The 20423-nt window shown below is 32.0% G+C and overlaps 1 protein-coding gene across 3 annotated transcripts in view; it reads left to right on the plus strand.

The window, feature by feature from the left end:
- DENND1B (DENN domain containing 1B) overlaps window positions 1-20423 on the plus strand; it is a 174200-nt gene that overhangs the window by 66663 nt on the left and 87114 nt on the right. For 2 of the 3 annotated variants that reach the window (XM_069459325.1, XM_069459326.1), the window contains exons 5-9: window positions 174-293; window positions 13512-13581; window positions 15210-15290; window positions 18219-18278; window positions 19608-19661. In XM_069459325.1, the coding sequence (XP_069315426.1) occupies window positions 174-293; window positions 13512-13581; window positions 15210-15290; window positions 18219-18278; window positions 19608-19661 (385 nt within the window). The remainder of the gene's footprint in view (window positions 1-173; window positions 294-13511; window positions 13582-15209; window positions 15291-18218; window positions 18279-19607; window positions 19662-20423) is intronic. The other variant, XM_069459324.1, reaches the window with a different exon arrangement.

A 20423-nucleotide genomic window follows, 5' to 3' on the forward strand; every position in this document is an offset into this window, starting at 1 on the left:
CATGATTTAGTTTATGTATTATATACTCAGTTTTAGAACATAGTTCTAGCTTCAAGAACCAACTGACTGGAAAGATGAAACTAATGCTACAAATAAATATATTATTGCTTTTGTTTTTCTTCAAGAAAATTATCACATAAGGCTTAATGTTTCATAATGCTTCTGAATTTTAGGGTGTCTAAAAATCAAGTTGGACAGCACTTTACCTTTGTACTGACAGACATTGAAAGTAAACAGAGATTTGGATTCTGCAGACTCACATCAGGAGGCAAAATTTGTTTATGCATCCTTAGGTGAGTATTTGTAGTGGAAAAAAAAATGAGATACAAAATAGATTTACTCTGTCTTTCATTTGTACTTTGTTGTGCTTGGAGTGAAAAAAACCCTATACTCCTATAATTTTGTTTTTTCTTACTTGTATTCTCTAAATCAAAGTAAGCTGAAAAATAATTTTCCTTACTTTCTGTATACAGAATCAGGTTTAATGATTTATCAGTAAAATAGTGGAATTTTTCTTGAAAGAACTGCCTCTTTTAAAGATTAGTTTCTGCGGATTTATTTTTGAAAATTAAGTATTAAGATTTGGGTTCAAATAACATGTGAGTGTGACATATTAAATAGGATGCAAAAAAGCAGTTAAATTAACGTGAGCCCTTGTCTGTCACCAAACCAGAATCTGGATTTCTGAGAGTGAATTGCTGCTTGAAGGCAGAGGTTGTCGTGAACAGGTGATGCTGGGCAAAAGTGTTGCAAGGTTTTTGTTTGGCTACTGAGTGTTTTAAATATTGTAGAAGATGTTGTTAACCTTGTAAATTTTAGGAAGTTTTGTATAAAATTCGTATTTGTAATTCCTTTTGAGAAATGGGGATGTGTAATTCTGGTCCTGCACTCCCCTCGGCAGCAGTAGGGCGGAACTAACGGCAGGTGTGTCATAAGCCGGCTGGATTCCGCAGGTCTTGTACCTGTGCTGCCCCCGCTGCCCGCGTTACCTGCCCTGATCCAGTGGGCAGTGGAGAGTGTGTCTCCTGCCTGTGGACCTAGGGTCTGGGCTGCTGGCTGTTGAGAAGGAAGATTTCTGAAGGTTAGGGTCCCTGTAATACGTCCTGATGAATCAGAAATCCAGGTACAGTCTGTGGGAATAAGATTATGATATGAATATTGGGCAACCCAGATTCTATAGAAATGCTTATAGGAAAAGAAATAACATTTCCTTTATGAATTAACATATTGCAAAGAACACTTTGGTATAAAATTAATGTCTCTGTTCATTTGCTATCTAGCTATGTTTATATTTTTCATTGAGAGTTAGGTTATTAATTTACTCAGAACCTTTGTTAGATCTGGAGAATTTTTTTCAATCTTTATTTAAAAGTGAATGGTTAACTGCTCTATAAGTAATAGAATGTGAATGTACCTCCATTCTCTCTTCAGGCACAACTTTTTTCATCTGGATAACAATTGTACTTAAAACCAGTGCTTTATCCAAAAGAACGTTATGCTTCACACTACAGGTTGATTGGAGTGGGTTGGCTGGGCAGTGGGGCCGGGTGGCGGTGAGGAGGGCAGTGTGGAAAATGGGTGAGGAGAGCTCCTTTTTATCATTGTTCAATGCTCAAAGTTCGAAAGCTGCAGTTTAAAGGGGAGTGTAGCTTCCTGTGCTCTACCCAAGACGGGTCTGCCCTAACAGAAAGACCAACGTTGTATATGCCTTCTTATTTTTCTCTGTGAATTTTTGAAACTTTTCATTAAAAAATTCAAATTTACAGTGAAGTTTCAATAATACAATGAACTCTTACATAAACATCACCTAGAGTCATCAGTTGTTAACATGCTTCTCCCTTCCCCCATGTTCCCTTTCTCTCTCAGTGTAGACATGAAAATTCATTCCCTCTCTCTGATTGTAGTTGTTGTTGCTGACCCACTTTAGAAGACATCATTTTTCTGTAATATTTGAATCTGCATTTTATAGCTTACCTCATTGCCTCCAAACTGACTTCCTGATACTCTTTAAAGAATCTGAACATTTCTCTTTGTTTTGAACTCTTATAATATTTTGAAAACACTGAAACTGTTAATAATAAATAATTATTGCATGTTCAGAATAGTTTCTATAAATGTGATTGTAGAATTAACATTCCTAGGAATTTCTGTTTAAATTTAGGAAATGCATCGTTACTATGAAATGTTTACATAAAATATGAATATGTTAAATGACTTAAAGATTAATATGGTCTCCATACCTATAATATACTTGTCATTAATTTATAGGAAACAGATTTTAAAGCAATTACAATAATCAAGTTATTTGTATGTGTGGTTCTCAAACTTGTATATGTGGAGGAACACCTGCATGTTGCAGTACTCTTTGAATTAGGAATAATTTTACCTGCACAAAATATGGTGATATTATAAAATATAATAAAAAAAAGTAAAATCATGTGTACCAATAAGGAGAATCTTTCACAATAAGCATTATTGGTTATTTTTTTTATTTAAAATAGTTTTTTATATATTTTTTGTCATTTGACAATTCTGGTAGATAAGAAACAGGTGATGTTAAGCTTTATGAAAAAAATCATGGAGGAAAATCTTAAATTGAGAAAATTCTATCTTCCACCTTATTTTTTTCTGGTAAATTAGAAAAATATTGCCATTTTAAGATTTTAACGGTGTATCTCAATCTTTGTACTGAAAGATAGTATGGTGAAGTGTTTTTTGAGAACAGCTAAATTAGAGATTAGCTAGTCAGTCATATAACTAACTAGTTTTAATAGTGAACAAAGAATTCAAAATAATGAAATTCAGCATCTTTTTCAGAAAGTTGCTGTGGATAGGCAAATATCTATTTGTAAGCTATAATCATTGTATCTCTTGGAAGATAATTCTGACGATTCTCTATAAGTGCTCTAGTGAGAGGAATAATGGAGTTTTTGGTCTTGACTTGTCCACCTGGTTTGGTTGGTGGTCCTTCTCTATTTTAGATATAACTTTATACTTGTTTGAAAGGAAGGATAAATCTCTAAATGTACTAGAAGAAAAGAAATTACCGTCATGGTGAGAGCCTTTATATACCTAATATGGAATACTGAAACTGAAAAGATTGGCGTATGTAAGCACATAACGATGAAAACATTTGTTTGGTGACAAATAAGGAAATGTAAAATGCAAATAATAAACTGGTAGAAATATATTTATAACCACTAAAGATGGTCAATAGCCATAATATATAATAAGCACCTGTAAATTAATAAGAAAAAGAACCTGGTAGAAAATCAGAAAGCATCTAAGAACTTACCAAAGAAATATAAACATCATACACACCTGTGAATGATGTTCAGCCTAACTGAAGGTAAAAGAAACAAGCACACTAAGATTGGCAGAATTGAAAATATTTTTTTAATAAGTGTGAGGGGAAACATACTTCTTGTACTATTTGTAGAACTATAAAATGACATAACTCTTTGAAGGGAAACTTAATAATATCTACCAGCTTTTTGAAATCTCATACTTTTTTTTTTTTTTTTTTTTTTAAGACAGAGCTTTGTTCTGTCACCCAGGCTGGACTGCAGTAGTCCAATCATAGTTCACTGCAGCCTCAAACTTGTGGGCTCAAGCCATCCTCCTGCCTCAGCCTCCCAAGTAGCTGGGACTACAGGTGTGCACCACCACGCCTGGCTAATTATTTATTTATTTATTTATTTATTTTGTAGAGACGTGGTTTCACTATGTTGCCCAGGCTAGTCTTGATTGAATCTTTAAGTTATAGGAATTTAAAGCCCAAGATTATTCCCAAGAATGTGCAGAAAAGTGTGAACAAAGTTATTTATTACCACATGGTTTATAGTAGCAAAAAAATGTTAATGAGCTAGATTTAGTCATTCTGCAGTATGTATATTAATACTTAACACATTAACTGCCATGTGAGTTGTATTTAACTCATGCTAGTTTTGTGCCTGGGGCCTTGTGAAACATGTAACTCACATGTCTCTTTACCTTGGGAGCTGTATGAACTATTTTTCAAGTTGTATATAACTCACACCAGAAAACAATAAAAAATAACAAATTTTCATAAATTAGAAGGGATCACTTTGTTTTCAAAATTTTTATTTTATTTCCATAATAAAACACCATGGCCCCAAGGAAAATAATTTTTTTTTCTAGTGTGGCAGTCAATGTGTTAAATACTGTATGTTGTACACAATAAATACATACAATTTTATCTGTCAATATAAAAAAATAACAAAAATAAATTAAAAAGAATTGGTGACAACATGGATTTCCCCCAGTGGGAATTGGTCAGTATATTATGGTACACTCCCCAATCTCTATTCTGTGTCATAATCTCTTCACTCCCCACCAGAACATGACCTTCACAGGCGCAGGGGTTTTTGTCTGTTTACTGATATATTCCCACTATCTACGGTAGTGCCTGGTACATAACGACTCCCAGTAGAATTAATAGATAATTTTTGAATAAATAAATTAATGAATAATACAATGGAATGCTATTTAGCTATTAGGAAAAAAATATATACATGTATAACTTGACTTGGAGAAATGTTTATGATCTTTTGTGAAATGATGAAAAATTTCAAAGTAATATTTATAGTATGTAAAGAACAAATTATGTATATAAAATATGTATATATTTTAAGAAATAGCTAATATGTATAATAATATATATATAAATGTATGATCATATGTACTTATAAAAAAGTCTAGATATGCCATCAGTTTTTTTTAACTTTATTCATTTCAGCATTTATCTACTTCTTGCAATGAGCAAAAATTATTGCAGTCAGTTTTTCCCTGCTATAAAATTCTGAGATGTTATTACATAGGTAATAAACTATAAATGTGGAACTTTAGTTATGACATTAAAAATTAGTGGGAGTTTAACCAGTTCACATGTTGTCAGGTGAAACATGTAGTGTGTTTGCAGGATGGGAAATTGTTTTTCTGGTATGTTTCAGCAGACGCACTCCATAGGCAGTTGATGGTGGTGTGTGGCATAGCAGAATTAAGAATGGGAATGGGACAGTTTCATTCTGTGCCCTTGAAATTTGGGATCACAGTGTGGAAGAATGACTTCTGGAAGAGAAAAAAATATTGCTAGTGGGGTGAATTCACAATCTTGGAGCCAGATATTGGTATTTTCCTGTAATTTCAATACACAATGTTCAATATTGTGGAAATGCTTTGAGAGATGGTTGGAGAAATGCTATTACACTTGGAATTTATTTCCTATCTTTTCCCCCCTTCTAATAACATTCATTTAATTTCACTGTACCCTTAAGATATAGTAGAAAAAAGTTTGTTTTATTTCACTATAAAACCAAAACTTGGAATAACTAGTAATTTTTTTTTTTTTTTGCGGAGGATTAAATGTGGAAAGGAAGGTAAGATTGTCTAATTGAGCTATTCATACAATTGTTTGGGGTAATCTGGTGTCTCTTAATTTCGAGGCCAGTTTTGTTTACAACAGACTGTGCTGCTTCCACAGGTCTATGAGAGAAGCTCAGCTGTGCTGGTTTTCTGAGTGTTTACTGGCCAAAGCCTTAGAGTAAGGTTTGCATTCAGTTTTGTAGGAATGCCCTAGTCTTAGAATTAATTCATATACTTAATAGGGCTAAAATTTATTGAGAAATATTACAAAATGCTTTAACCATGTTTTCTGATTAAAAAAGTAATATATTTTGCTATAGAAAATTTGGAAGATCAGAGAATTTTAAAAAAGAAAATAAAAGCCACTTATGCATGATGCTTACATTTTGGTATTTCTAGTTTTATTTCTGTAAGACTTGCTAAGGTACATTTATAAATTTTTCTTATATGACGTCTAACTATATGATTAACTATAGTCTTTATTCTCAGTTTATAAAATGAATAAATGCATTTAAAGTAATTTATAATGTGAAAAGTCTATAGCGGTTTTCATATGATCCCCCATAAGTGCCCAGAATTTTTGCACATGCTTAATGTGACAGTTGTTCATTTGTCTTTTTTTCTTTCCTCATAAGTTGAGATTTTGCACTATTTTCCTTCTGATGTAGCTTATTTTTAATCAGTTACTTACATCTTCAGTTGAAATATATTATGACTTTTAAATATTAAAAAATTTAATACCTTCTCTTTGAAGCTGTCTTTTGTGCAAAATTAGTGCATTTATTTGAAGCATACTTCATTTGTTGGTATTCTATTGGGAGATAATACTGGTTTGGTTTATTCAGGGTTCATTCTCAGTAGCAAATCAATAAAAATTCTTGGGTAGACATTAATTGATATTTCTGCTATTGTTTTTACAATATCCTAAATACTAATTTTTTTTCTATTGTGATGAAATATCTCTTCAGAAAAGCCTTCTCATTTATGAGTTATCCTTTGATTTTTGAATTTGTGTTTTAATGATCTGGAAATTTAAAAGAAAAATATTTATAATTGAGTTGATATCAAACAGTTTAAAATATTTTAGGTCCTTATAAAAGAGTAGTCATATTGAAAATGACATTTATGGAATTTTTAGATATTTTAATACAAAGTAAGGTAAAGCAGTACAAATTGATAGAATATTTTCATTAGGACAGGCAAAAAAAATAACTTTGTTCGTTGAATTTCTTGAATAGCAGAGACTCCTTTAGGTTAAAGATGCTAATGATAATACTAATATTGACAATAAAATAAACTGCAGCATCATATAGTGTTTGTTTACTACAGCCAAATGCTCTGCTAAGTGACTTACATACATTATTTAAAAAAAACTAGTCCATAGAGTTCTAAGCTAGAAAATTTGTATATATTACTTTAAAGCTACTTTTCTCTATTCCTGGATGATGCTATTGTAAGATTTGAAAGTACTGTAATTTAGATTTACCTTAGACTTCTAAGTGAGAAATTTTGTACACAGTGCTGTATGTTCTTTTTTTCCTGGATTTTTGCCATTAAAATATTTGAAAGTTAATACATTTCTTAGATTTCTATTCATTTTGTTTACTTTTTAGAAATATTAGACTTTAAGCCTATTTAATGTGAAAGTTGATATATAATTTTGAGCCACTGTTATCTGCTTTAGTTCTATGACATGTCTATCCTAGTTTAAACAAGATTTCAAAAATATCCTAAAGTATTACTAATTTAACTTTTGCCATTATTTGTATTTTGAATTTCTCTAATATGCTGGCCAAAAAGCAAGAAATAACTGTTTTTCCTAATTTGATTAACATAATTTTACAACTATAAAATTGTCGCCAAGGGTTCAAAATGAAATACTCTAATAAGGAAGACAGATTTATGTTTGGGGCCTTTGTAGTTCCCCCTGCCCCCTTTAACTCATACCAAACTCGGAGCTTTCACACTCTTCCTTTGAGCAAATCCCTTGGAAGCAGAATGTTTCAATTTTACACATTTTGTGTCAATTTTCCAGACAGAAAAACAGCCTCTAGACATTAGACGTTTTTCTACGGAAAGGCAGTTTCCTTAGTTTTATTTGATTACTATAAGTTAGGTTCCTGCTGATTGCTTAGACTTTAGTGGTTACCTGACTATTTGACAAAAAACATTTCCTTTCCTTTATTTAACCTTTGACTTTTGAACGTAAAAATTTTATCAGCTCTATCGTGGAAGTACAAGCGTGGGGGGAGTCTTCTTACTTTTACAAAATGGACTCATGACTTTGTATACACATCTGTCTTTTGCTGTACATCTTTACAGAAAATTAAGGAAATCTTACAATTAAATTTTAACTAATCTCCTCTCCTTTGTTTTAAAATAATTGGTCATAATGTATTTGTTTTACATTTATATATATTTTAGGACGAGAGTCACACAATTATTTGTTTAAGGAATTATATTTTCAGTTTTTAAAAATTCAAATAAAATATCTTATTTACCTATTGTAATATATTGAGTTTTTTTTTTTAACTTCCTAGGATTTTTGTGGTTGGTTGTAAGAAAGCAGATTTTGACCGTCCTTGGGACTATAAAATTTAGTGAAAAACCTTGTAACTTATTGATAATTGATTGACTTAAGAGCTTTTATATTAGTTAAAAAATTGCTTTGAAGATATATTGTTTGAAAATTATCTGAGAAACCATGAAGTAAAGACATGAGAATAACACTTCTTATCCTAGGAAGCTAAGCTTATGTAATTTACAATATGTTTTTTATATATATATATATATACACGTGTGTGTGTGTGTGTGTGTGTGTGTATGTGTTTTGAAAGTTTTGGACATAGTTTTCTAAAAAAGGAAAATGTTATTTTTGCCACATACTTTGACTTAAAGTGTGCAATGGAATTTAGTTAAAATATTGGAATTATTGTACTGCTTTGTTTACTCTGAACTGTTTTCTTGTCGGATGAAAAAGTGAGCAGTCAGTGGGATTTCCTGTTGAGCAGTAGTTGCTTCATATGGGGGGTGGCGAATTCAGTTACCTACAGGGACCACGTAGGGGGGCTCAGTGAGAGAAGCCGGGTAGGTGCCCAACAGCAGGAAGCTGGGTTAAGTGTGGTGATGTGAATAGCACGTGCCACATCCAAAGACAGAAGCCGCTACTCGGCTCTAGGCGTTGGTTACCACAGTGGAGAATGTGTGGCCAGTATTGCCAGCTTTTTGGATTTTTAAGAGGAACAAGAAATCCAGATTTTTAAATGAATAATCTCAGATTTAGAAGTTGGCAACTTGTTTAATTAAACAACAGCACCACAGTGTTGATCAAACAAAATACGCCCACGTGTTAGATTGCAGCCTGGAAATAGCCAGTTTGCACCCTCTGCTCTAGGTGCTGTTGCTTATTTGCAACAGAGAATGTCCTTGTTTCCTGGACATTTCTAGCAGCACGGCTAGATTACAGAGCAGCTCCACTTTTATATAAGTGATGTTTTTATTAAAAAGCGTGAATGATACGTAGCCTTTAAAAGGACATGTTTACAAAGAGCACATTGTGTGTGACTGTGCTTGGTTCTTTATGACGACAGTACACGCCGATGTATCCAGGAGTGCCGTAGTAGAAATTTGAGTCTGTCCCACTATTTCACAAGCAGATTATACATGGAGAAAAATGTTGGTTAAATAATGCAATCTTCTGATGAGGCTAAAATATCCAACTTACAGTGTTGACAAATAATAGGTTTATGTTATTTTGCAAGGCACCTTATATCATGTTGCAGGTACAAAATGCTTAGGAAGATTTTTGTCTGTAGTGATGAAGACAGAAGCAGTACTCAACCTGAAATTGGAAGGGATTGCCAAAATGTTAGATGAAAGAATCACATTAAATAGATCTTTATCTGCTGAGAAATTCACACATATGGACAAACTATAATTTAAAATGCATAAAGGTCATGCTCTGAACGTTAAACAAACTAATTTTGAATGATAGAATTTGCTTCAGTGGATAGCAATTATAAGTAGTCTGATTTAAGATTAAACCAGAATATATGTTTTCACAGTTTAGCTACCTGAAAATGCCTGGTTATTGGAATGTTTATTCAAAGGCTGGATAGTTCAGAAATACGTGCCTAAATTGACTGATGGGCTATCTGTGTTAGACCCCTGAGCATACATTACTCAATCAGGTTGATTAGAATTCTCTTGCCCTTTGGTAGCTTTGTGACTCTGGATAAGTTGCTTTACTTTAGTTCAGTCAAATACATACCGAAGCATTACTGTAAGAATTAAATGAGATAACACATAAAAGGTACCTCGCATACTGTCCTACATACAGTTAGTGCTTAAGAAGTTTTATTCCCTGTACTTCCAATTATTTTAGCCACACATAGATTCTGTGATTCTTAGATTCTACTTTCTAACCCCCAGATGAGTATATAACTTACTAGTGAGTTATACTTCCTAAATAGAAATAATAAAGTATTTTGGGACCTTAGAGATGACAAAGCTTATTTCTAAATAGTATTAGTCTGATTTATAGACGAAGTTATAGCCTTCATCTATGAAATTCATTAAAGTTAGTATTCTTGGACATTTAAAAAATAGTAATAATTATATGTATACCAAAATGCCTGGCATAAATAAGAACTGTTAAATTTTTAAAAGTAACCTAAATATGGATATATTATTTATTCAAAAACAAATATTACAGATAAATTACATTTATGTGTATAAATTAGCTTCTCAATGAAAAATTGGGTTTTGATTTGTCTTCACAATTTGAAAGGAAATTGAAAGGGGAAGATAACCAATAAAAAATAATAATATAAAGATGAGGAAACCAGAACATTTAAAGGAGTGTTAATGTATTTGATCTAGAAAGATAAACATTATCTCACTTTGTAATAACAATTATGAGAGATGTATTATATTTTTTATTTTTATAGTGGACCTGGAAAGAATAATTAAGGTTAATAGGATTTCAGATTATTTAAGGTGAAAATGACGATGTAGGCATTAAAAGGTAGAGAGACATACAGCCCCCTAAAATCAATAAATTTTGCTTTATCTAAAGCTCCTTGAGAGTAGGATAGAAACAGACCAAGCGTGTTCCTTGGATAGATTAGGTCTCATCTTATCTGAACTTACAGATCTGAACTACATGACACATTGAAATTATCTTGAAATAGCAATTTCTTCAGGCCATTAAAAGTTGAAATGTGAGTATGGAATGACTACAAATGAAATAAATGACACTCTAAGGAGCTATCATATATCCTGATAGAAGGACATTCTCCATGAAAATTATTTGCGTTATCGTGAATAGAGAAACTATGATGTACTAATTTCCATTACACTGAGTTGACAATTTAAAAACAGTATTAGTAATCTTTAAGGATTATTGTTTTTTTGTAAATGGAAGATATTTGTAGTAGAATAGCCAGCTAAATACCAGGGCTTTGAAGTGTTGGGTAATTTAAGTATGAAAATTGAGATTACCAATAGTAACTTTTGATTTTCAGATACTCCAAAAGCTGCCACCAATTTGTCACATACCTATTCAGATTTTTCCAGGCTCCCATACACAGCTGTTAACATGCTTACTGTAAACACCCTGTTCTAGCATCTCTTTCCTACAGCCTCCATTCCTGTTTCAGTCTGGGCCTTTGCACAGCCGCCCAGCTCTTACCCTTGGACTTCACTGTTCTTCCGTGGTCGTAGATTTCTTCTCTCCTACGTCCCCGTATTCCTTCTTGGTCTCCCTCATTTTGTTGAAGGCTGAATGGCTTAGGAAGTAGATTTCTGAGTCCTAGCATGACTGAAAATGCTATCATTCTGTCTTCACACCCTATGGATAGTTTCTCTGACTTAGAATTCTTGGGTGCAAAGAATTTAACCTCTGTATTGTGAAGGCATTATCTTCTAACTTCTGGTATTGCTGGTGAGAGGTTCAATGACATTTTGAACTTGATCCCTTTTATGTTACTTTTTTTTGTCTCTTTGGAAACTCTTAGGCACTTTTCTGCACCCTGTTCTGGACTTTAACCGTGATACTCTGGTTTGGCTCATTCTTTGTGCTGTTCATTCACTTGTCCTTTCAGTCTGGAGACTCATGTCTGACATTCTGGGAAACTTTCCAGTAATTTTTAGGAAAGAAACTTTCATTCCTTTCCTCTCTCTTTTCTTTCTTTTTGGAACTACTGTTAGTCAGCTACATGATAGTTGAGATTAATTGCCCTGATATTTTCACATTTTCTCCCGTTATTTATCTGGTTAACTCTTTATTCTGGTTTCTGGGAGATTTCCTTGAGTTACCGTCTAACCTTTCTACTGATTTTAATTTTTTCAGCTTTCAGAATTTCTAGGAGCTCTTTCTTGTTCTCTATTAATTTCTTTTTTCACTTTTATTTTTATTTAGTTTTGTTTACTAGCATTCTGCTCTTTATTCAGCTCCGAAGGGTGTTAAGGATAAGCTCTAAAGTTCCCTTCTGCTGTTTGTATTGTCGTGTTTACTTGTAGTTCCTTTTAGGTTTGTTCAATACAAACATATATTTATGTCTGTATTTCCTCAAGTGTCTGCTAATTGGGCTGTTAATTTACATCCAAGAGGCAGGTACTAACCTGAACTGCAAGCGCTACATGTGCTGTGGTGGATTTCACTCCAAGAACATAGGACACTGAGGTGCTTTTTCCCGTGAGAGACTCTTAAATCAGTGCTTCTGAATCCTGGGGGAGGGGCGTGTCTGCCGGTCCTTTTCCATTTTGTTGACACTTAGGTTTTGGTTTCCTTTTCTCTCCTGTGTCAGTTACCACTGTTTGCTTACCATGCTTACAGAATCATCCCCTTGTGTTGCTATTGTTTTTCCTCCGTTTCTCAGCACTTACTAATTTATACCCTTTATTCATTTACTGTCATTTTAGTGGTATTTCCAGAGGGCACAGAGATAAATGCATGCATTCAGTATTCTAGATTTAACTTGAAGTTGGGTAGGTATTTTTAGATATCATAGAAATTTTTCATATCATTACACAGTATTTGTAATTATCATTTTATGGAACTCTATAATTTCCTGAGTAAAGATACTATAGTTTAACTTCTTTTGTTATGACTTTAGATTGCTCTTGATTCAAAAAGCATCGTTTATAGTCACTAACAAATGAGACATCATATGAAAAAATCTTAATACAGTGCTGTTTTTAAGCTATATTGATGTTTAGATTTTAAAATGTTTCGTCTATGTACTCTTATCTGTGTACAATTATGTAGTAAAAGTATTAGAATATTTTGTCCTAAGAAGTAGCCTGTTGTACAAATGCTTTGAAGAAAAAGAGTATTTGTTAATTGTTAATCAGTAGCACTGTTTACTGTTTTTCTGTATAAAAAGTGAAAATTTTAATCAACATTAAATTAAAATCTTTGGACAGTTTTTAAATATGCTAATATTTAAAATTTTTAAAATAAGAAATATAGATTTTATTTTTTACACATGATATTTTGATTTAGTATTTGGCTTTCATAAAAATTATACTTTTATCTAGCAAAATGAATTAAATGAATTTTAAATTATATTTGTTTTTGGTATCTAAACATCATTTTCAATTTTTATAATTTTTAGAATAGGCTTTCCGATATTTGTGTTGATAATTATTTTGAAATTTACCATCTGAATTAAACATCATTTGTGAAGAATTGATTAATTAAACACATAGTTTTGTTGTATTATATACTCAATTCAGTAACATTTAAAAAGCAATAATTGTATCTTTTATTTCAAAAGCTTACTAATATTAGTTTTTATGTAATTTCCTCTTACAGTGGTTTTTATCCAATGAGTGCTTTTATTGGTTATGAAGTAGGATTAGATACTGCTAATGTAAAATAGAAGTGTATAATGAATAACTTTTATAACAGAGCTTTGGATTCTGATTTATTGTATGAAAACTAATAATAAATATAATATGTTAAATCTAACTGAAAAAGTAAGGAGAATGTAGGTATAGTTCTTTCCTATCTTCTAGGATTAACCTGTTTGACATAATATAAATTTAATGCTTATTTTGTCTGCTTGTTTCTTGATTCCACGTTTTTTATATATACATTTTTGAATAATTTTTTTTTACAGTTACCTGCCATGGTTTGAAGTGTATTACAAGCTTCTGAATACTCTGGCAGATTACTTGGCTAAGGAACTGGTAAGCTATGTTCTTTTTTCCCCCATTTTTAAAAATTGTAGAATATATATAATATAAAATTTAACATTTTAACCATTTTTAATTGTATAGTTTTGTAGTACTAAATACATTTATGGTGTTCTGCAACCATCAATACCATACATCTCTAGAACTTTTCATCTTGCAGCTGAAACTCTGTAGCCAGTACACAGTAGCCATTTCCTCCCTGCCCTCTGCCCTGCCGGCCCCACTGTAGAATTGCTGGATAACATGGTAATTCTGTGTTTCACTGTTGTGGGACTGCCATACCACTTTCTATAGTGGCTACACCATTATATACAAGGGTTACAATTTCCTTATAACCTTGCCAACACTTGTTACTTTCTGAATTTTTTTTTTTTTTTTTGATAATAGTATCCTAATGGCTGTGAAGTGGTACATCATTGTGGTTTTGATTTGCATTTCTCTAATGATTAGTGATACTGAGTAATTTTTTATGTTCTTATTGGCCATTTGTATATCTTCTTTGGAGAAATGGCTGTTCAAGTCCTTTGCCCATTTTTTTTCTTTCTTCTTTTTTTCTTATTTTTATTTTTTAATTTTAACTTTTTAAAAAATTTTTCATAGAAAGATTTTTTTTTGCACAGCCATCCCCTGGCCAGGCTTACTTAAATTGTATCTATTCTTTAAAAATTAGGTTTGGAATTTTAAAATGAAAATGGAGAACGATAGCACTCTGTGATCTAATAAAAAGTTGCATTGCTGCTTTTACTCAATCTCGTTGCTCTTGGATTTAATGATTTAGATCATTTCTGTTTGTAGCATTAGTGGTTTTTTTCCTATTTTTAAAAAAAATTTTGGAATATTGCAGGAGTAAAATGTTTTGGTTACATAAATTGCTTTTGTACCATTTGAGTCAAAGTTATAAGTGTGCCCATCACCCAGATAGTGTGCATTTTACTCATTAGGTGTGAATTTACCCATCCCCTTCTCCCTCTTCCATCTGCTTGATTTCCGATGAATGTTATTTCCACATGTGCACATAAGTGTTGATCGATTGGTTCCAATTTATTGGCGAATACATGTGCTGTCTGTTTTTCCATTCCTGTGATACTTCACTTAGAAGAATGGTCTCCAGTTCCATCCAGGTTAATACAGAGGTATTAGTTCACCATTTTTTATGGCTGAGTAGTACTCTTTTTAGTTCTTTGAGGTATCTCCGTACTCCTTTCCACAGAGGTGGTGCTAGTCCCACCAGCAGTGTATGAGTGTTCCTTTCTCTGTACATCCATGCAAGCATTTGTTGTTTTGGGACTTTGTGATGAGAGCCATTCTCACTGGAGTTAAGTGATACCTCACTGTGGTTTTGATTTACATGCATTAGTGTTTTTTTTGTAATAACTTTTTGCAAATATGTATTTATACTAAATATAAATGTTGCTATTATTCTTCTGGATAAAAGGATTTAGTTTTCCATATTTATTAGATTTAAATATTTCAATCTCAGTTATTTGAAATGTTTGTGTGGAAAGTATTTATATAAAACATGTAATATGGGAAGGCACAGTGGGCGATTTTGTCAAGTAGTTTAAGTTGTATTTGCTTAGTATGTATTTCATTTATAAAATGTACTTTTTATTTTGCTCTAGGAAAATGATTTGAATGAAACTCTCAAATCACTTTATAACCACCCAGTACCAAAGGCGAACACTCCTGTCAATTTGAGTGTGGTAAGTATTTAATCAGTAATTGTTTTTTGGAGTCATAACAGTTTCTCACTTAAGAACACATACACCGTCAAGAAATTAATTCTTTGCCAGGTCACTTCTGCTTCCAGGAAAACTGCAGGGCTAGTGCTGACATTACTAGATGATAACATTGAGACTTTCTGCACTGTTGTAACTATCATAACTTGATACATTAGGTGTGTATTTTGATAGCTGCTAAGTTACAAAGTTTTAAAAATTTGTTAACTGAAAGTAACCAAATTGTGAGGACATTTTGGTTGTAAGAAACATTGATTTTTCAGGTGAAATCCATGCATAATAAAGGAATACACACATACATACACACACTCACTACCCTTCCTAAAATAAAAACAATACTTAGTAAGAATAGAAAATGGCATATAACATATGTGATTAAAATTCTGGGTGAAAAGTTCCTTCTTTTTTCTCCATACTTCAATACATCTTCTAGTTGTGATCACAAAACACTGGAAATATGGTTAAAGTTTGTAGAAACAGCAGGCTTGTGGTGGTATAGATTATTTACTTTACAATCGAAACTTTGAACAGTGCCATCTATATCTAAAAACATTCATTTGGATTTTTTTTTTGAATATTCAAAGTTCATGATAAAATATGAATTTTTTCGTTAATATTCTTCATTAATTTGGTGTTGTACAGTATAGAATTTTAAAATTTATTTATATGGACTTTGTTTCTTCCAAAAAATAATAAACTTCTAATAAAGAAGAAAAAATTATAATGATGCAACAGAAATTTAGAGGAAAAAGTAACTCAAAATGTATAATGTCGTAATGAGTCTTTTGCATTTCTGCAAGATAAGCAAATTGTTATCCTTATTATATTTCTTTGGTAATAACTTTATTCTTGCCTAAATTTTCTCCTGTAATTTCATTTTAATAATAATGTTATCTTACATCATTCCATTCTGTAAATTTCCACTGTTAGCACCCTAGTTTCCACATGCTTAGTACTTCAAATAGCTGTTAATCTAGAGTCTCTCCTTCCAGTCCTTTCTACGAGAGTGTCAAGTTAAATTTGCTTAAATTATATAAAATCCCATCCTGAATATCTTTTGTAGCTCCCCATTTTCTATAAAATTTGCCCAAACTTTTGGCCGGGCTTTCAGGATGATCCACTTCTTAGCTTCAGTCTAACTTTTCATTTTTCTGTCTCACTATTTTTTTTCCGAACTGATTCTCTGCTCTGGTCACATTGTTGTGTTCAGTTTCTTGAATAAACATGCTTTCCTTTTGCACTAAAGCCTCTTTATAGACTACCTTTAGTCTAGAACTAGTTCAGTTCCCACCTTGGTGAAACCTCTTGTCATATAGTTTAAAGTGTTTTTTTCTTTCCTGTGATCTTCTCTGCCACTTTGTCTGCGGCTGCATCCTCTTTTGTTGTGCCACTGCCCAAGTGGAAATGTTTAGTGGTCATTTGGAGATTGGGGGATGGAAAGCTAGGGATAACCTGGGCTTTTTAACCCAAATCCGGGAGTCATCAGGAGACGTAGATTTTAAAGGAGGGAATATCGTGAGCATAGAGCAGAGGCTGAGGTCTCCCTGCTCCAGTAGGCCATGGGGATGAAGATAGGGGATCCAGTGAAAGAATCAGAGGAAAGATCAGTTAAGGAGAAACTCAGCCAAAGGAATGCGAGGTTTATGGTTACTGGAAGTGCGGTGTGAAGGGCAAAGAGAACAAAGCAAAGCCCCGGATTTTACCAAGAAAAGTAATCTTTCTTTGAGAGCATTGTATTTATAAAGAGATTCTCATGCTTTGTTAATGAGTTAAGAAAATATAGGTACTAAGATAATGGAGATAATACTAATGAGAAAGACAAATGTGTTCTCTTTAAATTTGAGTATCATATTTGCTCAGGGATAAATGAATATCTTAAAAATATATCTCAAAAATACTGGGTGTTGAAACACTTCACCTTTATTAATAAGAATCATGAATCAAAGACTTCTAGGCCTCTTTACCTAAGACTAGAAGATTTTGGTGTAAGTCACAGTCACTAAATGTGTGATGTTAGGCAAGAAAGTTAATCTCTTTTGATGATCCCTTTTTTCCATTTGAGGAATTGAGTGAGTCAACTTTTGAGGAAGTTGTTTGGGTAATTATATGAAATGGAAGTATCTAAATATTACCATGAAGAGCTGTTCAGATGTTAGTTGGCAGTGAACTGAAGTTTCTTCTCATATGGAGAAGATATTTTTCATTGTGGCTGAAATAATCTTGTTTAAAGTGTTTGTGTGACTGTACTCTTTCTATATATGATAGTTATTTTTATAATTAAAACTTACTTTTTATATACTTTTGAATTAATAGTCTATGATAGTTTTCAAATCTTGTATGCCTATTCTCAAGCTGCACTATCTTAAGTATTAGTAAAATCAGCTGGTTACCTTGGTGTGAAATTCAGGAATAGTTTCATTTGATTTCAACAAAAAACTACTAAAGGTAATAAGCCTAGTGCTGTGCTGTTAATAAGGGGCAAATTTGGGACCAGAACACTTGTCTGTACTACTCATAGAGGTTGTAGTTTTATGAAGCCATATTAAAATTGATCATGGAAGGTTTTGTTCCTGTACAAGTGGATAGTGGCCACTAGAATATCAGAGATTTTATGAAAAGTTAATCTCTAATGTTAAGTGGTTTTCTGAAACTGTATTTCAAAATCATTAAATATCCATAGCATTCTCTATTCTCACAATATGAAAATACTCCCTTTAGGATTTTTCTAGCGTAAAATTATCAAATCAGCATTTAAAATAACATTTATAATTAGTTATTCAAGTATTTTTCAATGGCTAACGTGGCTACATGGATTTGTCTCAAATACACAGCAAATTGTTGTGTAAGCTTCTCCATGACAGTATTCATGTTTTCTCTCTCATATATTGTAAGAACCAAGAGATATTTATTGCCAGTGAGCAAGTTGTGAAAGATCAGCCCTCTCTGGTACCGGTGAGTTAAAAGGACATTGGCTTCTACAAATCACTATTAAATTCGAAAAATAATTACTTCTTTCACTATGTCTTTAAGATTCACTCCAGTCCTTTGGGAAATGGTAAATTTGACTCTTTTAAGAAAAGTAATCATTGGGAATATATTTTCTGTTTATGCTATTTTTTAAAGCATAGTTTTATGAAATACAGTACTAGTAAAACCCCTTCAAAATCAAAGTAGCTAATGGAACCCAAATCTAGGCATAGTCTTCATTTTCCATAGTAATTTTAAAGTATATTCCAGAATGAGCTTTCTGTCATATATTTTATCAAAAGATCTTATGATTTATCTCCTATTGTTCTTCTACCCCGGAAAATCATATATTATGATTGTGTTAACTAGCTTTGTTCTGACTAGTTCAACTGTGCTCAAATATGGCTAGAATGTTTCTTTTCTAATCTTTAATTATAAGGTGGTATTAAATATGTCCTTATGTGATTAAGATATTAAAATAATTTTGGAGATTGATATGAACAGAAAATAAAACAGTTTTCAATGATGAAGTTGCACTTTGATTCTGGGTGGTAAAATCTGGGAACATTGTGGGCAACATGAAGTCAGATACACAAATACGTTTATTATATAAATATTTCGATGACATGTCCTGCTTTGAACATTATTGACGCCAATTTGTAATGTGTTTAGTGCATGTGTGAGGGTCATATTTTGGAATAAGTATATTTTTAAGAAGTTTTAAGCATTTAAAAATTATGTTCTGTTGCTGCTTTCTAAATAATACAGTGGCTGATGTTTACAAAAGAGATTTGTGACTTACCATAAAACCTCAGGAATTGCAATAGATTTTGATATATACTTGGGTTAGCAAGCTTTATTTTTCTAGTCTAACTAAACTAAATGCATTTGAAGAAATACATATATTTCTATATTTTTTATATATATAAAAAACTTAGTTATGTACTTTTCCCGGTCTACCTAAATGTATATTAAGAATATATGCATTTCTATGTTACATATACATATAAAAAACCATTTAGTACTGTAATCTTTTTACCTTAATACTCTTCCAGAATTCTTCTTTCAATTCTGTTCAATTTCAAAGTGAAAATTTTTAACCAACACTTAACTTTTTGTATAAGAATGTTTTTAAATTTCATATAAACTTGCTAACTCATTTAAGAATATCTCAAATTCAACAAATCCTGAGTGTCTGTCCATGGCCTTTACTAATTCAGTCAATATATTTTTTCCTATTTTTATCCCAAATTATATATAACACCCCAAAATTTTAATTCTATTTTTCTTATGTGATTTATTTGTATTGATTAGCATTCCTACTTCATTGCCCCTGATGTAACTGGACTCCCAACAATACCTGAGAGTGTAAGTTTTCTGTTTTCTACTTCAATTATTCTACTTATATAGTGAATTTTATTTATTTTGGTCTCACTGTTTATGGATTTCTGTATAGAGAAATAGGATAGTTTGTAATTATCTGTGTTTATCAGAAATCATGGCAAAATAAGGAATAATGATAATATTTCCTTTTCCTCCTTATGTATCTGCCCCTTTACCCTCTTAATATTTGGTTTTACTCAAGGAAAATTGAGGATGATGATATGAGAAAACTTGTTTCTGTCATTTATAATAGGTAGGATCATAAAAATGTAGTTAGGTCCTGAGCCCCCCTGTTACAGGTGGAAGAGCTATCTCAGGAGATGGCTCCTGCTGCTGGGGAAGAATACTAGCAGTGGGAGCTGTTTTCACACAAATAGTTACTTTAATGAAATAACCATAGTATTTTAGATTCCTTGTATGTAATTCTGTTCAAATCTTAGGTGTCTTGTACTTGATTTCCTGATTTTAATTTAAAGTAATAAATATTTTGTGAGGCTTGAGGAATAAGAAATTATAAAAATAGCTAAATTTTGCATTTTATTTAGAGTCTTAATTGTATCTCTACCAGGAATATTTTCAGTACTTCAATAGTTATTACCAATTAATTTGTAGAAAAAATTTACGTGGATAAGCAGAAGTAACAAATACACCTTTATGGTTTTGGATAACTGTGTGAAAAGGAAGTATTCCCTTACATAGTTTTTCTCCAGCTTCCCTTAGAAAGTTAAAATGAATCAGTAGAAATAA

Source organism: Eulemur rufifrons, chromosome 27, assembly GCF_041146395.1.
Source record: "Eulemur rufifrons isolate Redbay chromosome 27, OSU_ERuf_1, whole genome shotgun sequence".
In the NCBI taxonomy this organism is placed as follows: Eukaryota; Metazoa; Chordata; class Mammalia; order Primates; family Lemuridae; genus Eulemur; species Eulemur rufifrons.